Raw genomic sequence first — 8,375 nt, 5'->3', positions numbered from 1 at the left:
TGGTGCATTTTGTGTTAATAACATTCTAGTGAACTTTTGATGAAAATGTGGCTGTTGAGGAAATATTTTGTCTCAAGGATCTGTGATCTGTGTGAGATTGTCTGTGATTATTATTTTTCTCCACAGCAGCCGAATGAAAACTTTCTCTTCTTATAATCAAGAAGAATCATATGTTAAAACAAGAAATGATTTCTGATCGGTTTGATGCCAATAACATTCTACAACAAACATGAAATCATCAATGATGCAATTATTTCATGCACAGATTGCTGGAAGTGTGTTAGAAGTAGTTCTGTATGTTATTACAAATCATTTAACTAGTCTGATTATTGGTGTCGAAAGATACGGCATGGTTTTAAGCAAAGTACAGAGAGTAGAGCTTTAAAACTGCAAAGTCACAGCTTCACATAAACAATATGTTTATTCCATCTCTCTCTCTCTCTCTCTCTCTCTCTCTCTCTCTCTCTCTCTCTCTCTCATCTGCTCACTGAAAACCAGGAAGTTTGTGGATTCGGGAGAAATGAAACCTATTTCCCTGCTACATGAGCCTCTGCTTAAGGATCCACACTCTTCTAGTTTGGTTAAAGCTGTAAAGGAGGGAATATTTTACTTGTTATTCTGTCAAAGCAGGTAAAAACATCATATAATCCTTAACTAAAGGTTTTATGTCTTTTTTCTTGCATTGAAAAATGAACATTCAATTATTACTGTATGTGTTTGATAATTCACTGTTAGTCTGGATATCTTATGTTTATTCTTCTGCTTATGTAAGAGTTTAGGATTCTTTCATATTAATACACAAAACTATAAGCATTTTGTCGATTTTTATACATGCTCTCTTTCATTAATGATTTACATGTGTATTTATAGGCTACTTCTTCAGAAATGGCAGAGTCTGCAGTGAGTCAGTATGTGGATCAGTTCAGCTGTCCAGTCTGTTTGGATCCTCTGAAGGAGCCGGTGACGATTCCCTGTGGACACAGTTACTGTATGAGCTGTATTACTGACTGCTGGGGCCAGAAGGAGCAGGGGCCGCCGTACCGCTGTCCCCAATGCAGAGAGAGCTTCAGTCAGAGACCTCTACTGAAGAAGAACACTCTGATAGCTGAGATGATGGAGACGCTGCAGAAGACGTCCCTACAAACGGCTGCTGTGGAGTGTGATGTTTGCACTACAGAGAAGAACAGAGCTGTAAAGTCCTGTCTGCAGTGCTTGGCCTCCTTCTGTCAAACTCACCTGCAGCTTCACTATGAATCTCCTGCGTTTATGAAGCACAAACTAGTCGAAGCTTCCAGAAACATTCAGGAGAACATCTGCCTCAGTCATGGGAAACTTCTGGAGATTTACTGTCAGGATGATCATCAATGCATTTGTTGTTTGTGTACTGATAATCATAAAGGACACAGTGTGGTGTCTGTGGATTCAGAATGGACTAGTAAAAAGGTAATAAAAATAATAATAAAAAAATATATATATTTTAATATTATTATAATTATTATATTGCTTATATGTGGTAATTTTGATTCTTATTATTACACCCCTTTATCGAACTGGATGCTTTTTATGTTAACATCTTCAGAAAGAGTTAAAGGAGATAAAGGAGGAGTGTCAGAAGCTGATCCAGGAGCGAGAGAGAGGTCAGCGGGACCTCAGTGAAGCTGTGAAGCTTCTTAAAGTAAGTTTCTTTATGTGTTTTTTAGCTTTAAAGTTTGTTTGTCACACAAAAGTAGATGTTTTGAATTTAATAAAGGTAGATGTGACCAATAGCTATTAAGCTCCAAATATTGTTAAAAATGTGCTGTAAAAGTAAACAGATACAGCTTAATTTGACTGCCTGAACATTTAGAGAATTTAACAAAAAAAGAAGAAGAAGAAGAAGAAGAAGAAGAAGAAGCAAAATGCGTTATTTTGAGTCACAATAATGATCTCCATGATCAGATCTTTGTGTCTCTGACAGAGTTCAGCTCTAGAGACCATGGAGGACATTGAGAAGGTCTTCACTGAGCTCATCTGCTCTCTTGAGAAGAAACGCTCTGAGATTAAAGAGCAGATCAGAGCTCAGGAGAAGACTGAGATAGATCGAGCAGAGGAACTTCACAAACATCTGGATCAAGAGCTGACAGAACTCAGAAAAAGACAAGCAGAGATTGAGAAACTTCTGATTACTGATGATCAGGTCATTTTTCTGAAGGTAATGAAAGTCTTTGAATGATCTTGTTCTGTGCTTTTAGTATTTTTTTTCTTTAGTGGAAACAGTCACTTGTGCTGATGCCAAACTTTTGAGAATCTAAACATTATTGTGGTGCTTGTTATATGTTTTTGAACATATCAGTTGTGTTTCACAAATTATGTTTGAACTGTTTATCTCATTTCAGAGCTGTCAGTCTGTGTGTGTTTTACCCACATTTGAAGACGTTCCCAGCTTCACTCAACACACTCATCTGTCTTTTAAAGACATTTCAATCTCAGCATTCAAAGAGGTTTTGGAGGATGTCTTGACTCAACAACAAACCACCAAAATATCTCAAGAAGGTCTGAATCTTTTGAAATGTTATTTTGTCATTCATACTTTAAAACCAACAATTTAACTGTACACTTGTTTTGTTTTGTCCCTTCAGTGTCAGATGTTACAAAGGCTCTACAACCAAAGACCCAGAATGAGTTTTTGCAGTGTAAGTTAAACTGTGGTTACTTTAAGGCAAGTTATTAATGAATAAGTATCAGTGGTAATGTTCTCTTACAGTGTGACCATTTTTAAATCAAAGTTTACTTTGTTTAATATTTGTTTTTGTTCTTTCCTCCTCCTCAGATTTCTGTGAACTTCACCTGGATCTAAACACTGCAAACAAAAACCTCATATTGTCAGAAAACAACAGGAAAATATCATGTTCTGATAAAGATCAGCAGTATCCTGATCATCCAGAGCGATTTAATGTGTTTCCCTACATCTTGTCTAAAGAGGGTTTGTGTGATCGCTGTTACTGGGAGGTCGAGTGCAGTGGGGACATTTGGGCTGTAGCAGTTTGTTACAAAAGAATTAGACGTAAAGGAAACCGCAATGACTGTAGACTTGGCTTCAACAAAATATCCTGGAGATTGGGGTATTTTCTGCAGAATTTTAGTTTCATACATGCTAAAGCTGAAGTCTTGATCCCTGCTGTCTGCTCCTCTAGAATAGGAGTGTATCTGGATCACAGAGCAGGAACTCTGTCCTTCTACAGCGTCTCTGACACAATGACTCTCCTTCACAGAGTCCAGACCACTTTCACTGAACCCTTATACCCTGCTTTTGGGGTTTTAGATGGTTCATCTGTCAGGATCATAGAGCAGAGAAGAGTTCAGACAGACCAGAAAAAAATATAACTGATCAAGTTTCAGATTCAGTTGCTAAACTCCTGACATGTATATATATATAAATTAAAATGTAATTTGAAGTTTGGATGAACAAAAGGCATTACATTTCTTAAACACCATCAATGAATATAAAACACCCATAAGACACTCTCATGTTGGATAAAGTAAATAAATTTACAGTTCATTATCAGATGTTACAAAATCTGATGTTACAGTGATTTTGATTTTGTGTATTCTGTAATCTTGGCATCTGAAAGTGTTCATCTTCAGCAAGGTTTAGCTTATAATATATCATGTTTGAATCCATGATGCAGTTCATCATCAAGGTGTCAGGGTTAGTTTGGAAAATAATCATTGTGGAACAAACTGTTTACAGCGCGGTTGATAAAATGTTTTACGTATCATGTTATATTACATGTATTAAATGCAGCTGCTATTTTGTTCTGTTGTGTTGTTGCCTGCTAGTAGACCTTCTTTCTTTACAAACAATTTCTTTACAATTTAAACAACAGTTGACTTCAGGATATAGTCTGATTTTGATTGATTTTTTAGCCTCTTTCATAACTACAGTATCTGATGTTAAGCTGAGAAACTGTGTTTTTGAAAACCTTTTACAGATGCACATTTTTTTTTAAAAAATATCCTCTTCTCCTGTCAGTAGCAATGTTTCTTTAAAAGATTAATCTTTATATTAGTTTTTCTTTGGTATAATTCATGTGTTAATATGATCAAATAAAGAAAAAAATTAAATGGGGCATTTGTGTAATAACATTACAGTGATCTTTTGATTAATTTCAAAATGGAAATGTTGTTGTTTTAGAAAACATTGAATCTGTGATTGTATTATTGACATTTCTTCAGCTAAATATACAGGTTTATGTATAATTTTGAGAACTGTATAATAATTAAGATGTATATCTTTGACTGAGATTTTGTCATTTGTCTGTCATTATTAAATTATTTAATTAAATTGTCAACATACATATATTTACATAGAATATATAATTTAGCTTTTTACATGAAATCATCAAATTATAACTGATAAGTCGTGGGCAATATAATTCCCTTTCATGATTTTAATTGTTTGTTTATGAATTCACCCCTAAGTCTAGAACTAAAAAAAGTAAATGTGGAAGTTTAATAGGCTAATTACAGTTCAATAATGTTCAGCAGTTGATCATATGGGGAAAACAAACATTTTATTTCTCTTTCTCCCACTATCTCTCTCTTTTGAGACAGAACACGCCCATTTTGTTTACGCGCTGAGAATCAGGAAGTATTTGAATTCAAGAGAAATGAAACCTATTTCTTCACTAGTAGTGACTCAAACTCTGTAATAGATCAACACCGCTGTAAAGCAAATCATATCTGAGCTGTATTTCTGTCGAGGTAAGGACTTCATAAGATCCAAAGATCATGACTTTATCATGCTGTCAGCTTTAAAAAAAAAAATCGCGTGCAATTATGTATTTGTGTTTATGTGTGTGTACACTCATGTAACTTTTACCAGGCCTGGTGAAAGAAAATTTTGCTTTGTACTTCATTGCTAAACGATTTTTTTTTTTTTTTTTTTTTTTTGAGAAAGAGAGAGAATGAGAGAGAGATTTTGTTGTCTAATAAAAACATAAGTACACTTAAGTACACTTTAAGCATTTTTTCAACAGAATGAATCAATACTGACCATACTTAAGCTGGACAATGACACTATTTTCTTCTAGAGCTGCTTAACAGCCAAAATTATGTTCCCTTTATCACTGTAAAGCTGCTCTGACACAATCTGCTTTGTAAAAAACGGTATAAAGGTGACTAGACTTGACTTTAAGGTTACAGGACCTGGATAGAGATGTGGTTAATTTTTTGCACGCACAAATCCACCAAAGCAATATTAAAGGGTTAGATAAAAAAAAGAAAATAATGTCATTTATTACTCACCCTCATGTCGTTCCACACCTGTAAAACCTCCATTCATCTTCAGAAAACAAATTAAGATATTTTTGATGAAATCCGAGAGGTATCTGACTTTTCAATAGACCAATATAATAAACACTTTCAAGGTCCAGAAAGGTACTAAAGACATCATTGACGTGACTACTGTGGTTCTAAACTTAATGTTATTAAGCAACAAGAATACTTTTGTGAGCAAAAACAAAAGAAAAATAACGACTTTATTCAACAATCTCTTCTCTTCCCTGTCATTATCCTTACGCAGGTGACGCAGTAAGCACAGTGAAGGCTTCCTTGTTTACATCCGAATGCCGGCTCAGTATTGGCCAAAACTGATCACATGACCAGCACGCGCATGCGTGTGATGCTGTTGCAGGAGCCGGCCGATAGTGAGTCGCCGTTCTGACATAGAACCTGGAAGCGCTGGACGTAAACAACGTATGAGAATGACACAGAAGAGAAGATATTGTTAAATAAAGTCATTATTTTTGTATTGTTTTTGCGCACAAAAAGTATTCTCGTCGCTTCATAACATTAAGTTTGAACCACTGCAGTAATGTCGACGGTTTTAATGTCTTTAGTACCTTTCTGGACCTTAAAAGTATTGATTATATTGCTGTCTATTGACGAGTCATATACCTCTCAGATTTCATCAAAAATATCTTAATTTGTGTTCCGAAGATGAACGAAGGTCTTACGGGTGTGGAATGACATGAGGGTGAGTAATTAATGACAGAATTTTCATTTTTGGTGAACTAACCCTTTAACTTTGTAAACAATGCTCAAAGTCCTGCTTTCCTAATGCCTGTCGCTTTACTACAAACTAAATGACTTCCGCATGAGAATGCGTCAGTACTTCAGTCAGTCATATAATAAAACAGTCTTTAAGCGCCCTCCTTTCAACAGACAGCATATGTCAACAGCATTTGCAGCCTGCAGTTGATCAGCAGAGAACAATTTTTTTTTCCTCAGTTAAAAAATTTAATTGTGATTAGGCTTCTCTCAAACTATTTTGGTTATATACTTGGACTTTGTAAAATCTTGACAGTATCCATACTTTCACTTAAGTGGAAAATAGCATTTGACAAATAATGGTGCTTTTCTTGGCAAAACAGCCCTTATTACAGGACAGAGACTGAGAATCTGTTCATCTTTGAACACTGCAAAGAAATGGCAGAGTCTGCAGCGAGTCAGTATGTGGATCAGTTCAGCTGTCCAGTCTGTTTGGATCCTCTGAAGGAGCCGGTGACGATTCCCTGTGGACACAGTTACTGTATGAGCTGTATTACTGACTGCTGGGGCCAGAAGGAGCAGGGGCCGCCGTACCGCTGTCCCCAATGCAGAGAGAGCTTCAGTCAGAGACCTCTACTGAAGAAGAACACTCTGATAGCTGAGATGATGGAGACGCTGCAGAAGACGTCCCTACAAACGGCTGCTGTGGAGTGTGATGTTTGCACTACAGAGAAGAACAGAGCTGTAAAGTCCTGTCTGCAGTGCTTGGCCTCCTTCTGTCAAACTCACCTGCAGCTTCACTATGAATCTCCTGCGTTTATGAAGCACAAACTAGTAGAAGCTTCCAGAAACATTCAGGAGAACATCTGCCTCAGTCATGGGAAACTTCTGGAGATTTACTGTCAGGATGATCGTCAATGCATTTGTTGTTTCTGTATGATTGACAATCATAAAAAACACAATGTGGTGTCTGTGGATTCAGAATGGACTAGTAAAAAGGTAATCAATGCTTATCATTTCAGGTAGTTGTCATTTTTTCTTGAGTTGATACTATTAGTCAATGTTATTTATTTAATTTACCAATTTAAATTACTGAGATATTAACCTACTTCCTACTTTTATGTTGACATCCTCAGAAAGAGTTAAAGGAGATGAAGGTGGAGGGCCAGAAGCTGATCCAGGAGCGAGAGAGAGGTCAGCGGGAACTCAGTGAGGCTGTGAAGTCTTTTAAAGTGAGTATCAGAAGATGCCAGTGATGTTTACAGTGCTTTTAAAGGTGACGTATTATTACAGAATCCAATGAAGATTCTTAAGTGACATTTGCAGGGGAAAAACAAGACCAAAAACATACTCATACACACCCAAAAAAGGTGCAAACATGAAAGTTTTCCGGTTTATCATTTTTGTGCATACAAAAGTTTTTTTTGTTTTGTTTTTTTCCAGAATTGTCACTTTCGCTTTTTTGTAGATAATGTATGTTTGCAAATCATTGGAAAACTAATCTGCTATAAACAAGCAACATTTTTTATTTTACTAGTTTATTTGACTGATAGTACGCTATACAAGATCTGTTTTGATTTCAAGACAAGATTTATGAAATTGGAGTATCATGGAGGCTGTTGTTTCTATCTGCATGATCAGATCTTTGTGTCTTCTTCAGAGTTCAGCTCTAGAGACCATGGAGAACATTGAGAAGGTCTTCACTGAGCTCATCTGCTCTCTTGAGAAGAAACGCTCTGAGATTAAAGAGCAGATCAGAGCTCAGGAGAAGACTGAGATAAATCGAGCAGAGGAACTTCACAAACATCTGGATCAAGAGCTGACAGAACTCAGAAAAAGACAAGCAGAGATTGAGAAACTTCTGATTACTGAAGATCAGATCCAGTGTCTGAAGGTAATGATGCAAAAATGCTGAGAACTATCCATAAAATAAACCCTATTGTGAAATGATTGTTTCTTTGTTTTGTATTTTGGAAAAGATCTCACAAATTAAGTCTGAATTATTATTCTCATTTCAGAGCTGTCAGTCTGTGTGTGTTTTACCCACATTTGAAGATGTTCCCAGCTTCACTCAACACACTCATCTGTCTTTTAAAGACATTTCAATCTCAGTGTTTAAGGAGGTTTTGGAGGACGTCTGTCAACTGCAAACAGCCAAAATGTCTCGAGAAGGTCTGAATATTTTGATATGTTCTATTAATTTGTTATTACTGTCATTAAACCAACAAATTAATCATGTATTTTCTCTTCAGTCTCAAATGTCTATGTTGTAAAGCCTCCAGAACCAAAGACCCAGAATGATTTTTTGCAGTGTAAGTTGAACTGTGGTTACTTCAAGGCAAAAC

At 36.1% G+C, this 8,375-nt stretch overlaps 2 protein-coding genes across 4 annotated transcripts in view; both read left to right on the top strand.

The window, feature by feature from the left end:
* The first annotated feature begins 233 nt into the window (after positions 1 to 233).
* The window catches only part of LOC127495603 (uncharacterized), a 12,870-nt gene continuing 4,728 nt past the window's right edge, over positions 234 to 8,375 (top strand). The window contains exons 1-12 of the mRNA XM_051862543.1: positions 234 to 630; positions 871 to 1,443; positions 1,580 to 1,675; positions 1,958 to 2,191; positions 2,376 to 2,532; positions 2,619 to 2,672; positions 2,810 to 3,362; positions 6,414 to 7,029; positions 7,167 to 7,262; positions 7,691 to 7,924; positions 8,049 to 8,202; positions 8,283 to 8,342. Of these exons, the coding sequence (XP_051718503.1) occupies positions 886 to 1,443; positions 1,580 to 1,675; positions 1,958 to 2,191; positions 2,376 to 2,532; positions 2,619 to 2,672; positions 2,810 to 3,362; positions 6,414 to 7,029; positions 7,167 to 7,262; positions 7,691 to 7,924; positions 8,049 to 8,202; positions 8,283 to 8,342 (2,812 nt within the window). The 5' untranslated portion in view covers positions 234 to 630; positions 871 to 885. The remainder of the gene's footprint in view (positions 631 to 870; positions 1,444 to 1,579; positions 1,676 to 1,957; positions 2,192 to 2,375; positions 2,533 to 2,618; positions 2,673 to 2,809; positions 3,363 to 6,413; positions 7,030 to 7,166; positions 7,263 to 7,690; positions 7,925 to 8,048; positions 8,203 to 8,282; positions 8,343 to 8,375) is intronic.
* LOC127495906 (E3 ubiquitin/ISG15 ligase TRIM25-like) overlaps positions 4,417 to 8,375 on the top strand; it is a 15,823-nt gene continuing 11,864 nt past the window's right edge. For 2 of the 3 annotated variants that reach the window (XM_051863358.1, XM_051863355.1), the window contains exon 1: positions 4,417 to 4,743. The gene's annotated coding sequence lies outside the window, so the exon portion shown is untranslated. Of the gene's footprint in view, positions 4,744 to 5,991; positions 6,017 to 8,375 lie in introns of those variants that run through there. The other variant, XM_051863356.1, reaches the window with a different exon arrangement.

The sequence above is a fragment of the Ctenopharyngodon idella genome, chromosome 15 (assembly GCF_019924925.1).
Source record: "Ctenopharyngodon idella isolate HZGC_01 chromosome 15, HZGC01, whole genome shotgun sequence".
NCBI lineage: Eukaryota > Metazoa > Chordata > Actinopteri > Cypriniformes > Xenocyprididae > Ctenopharyngodon > Ctenopharyngodon idella.
The sequence above is the reverse complement of the archived record's forward strand: the minus strand, read 5'-3'. Positions and strand labels throughout refer to the sequence as shown.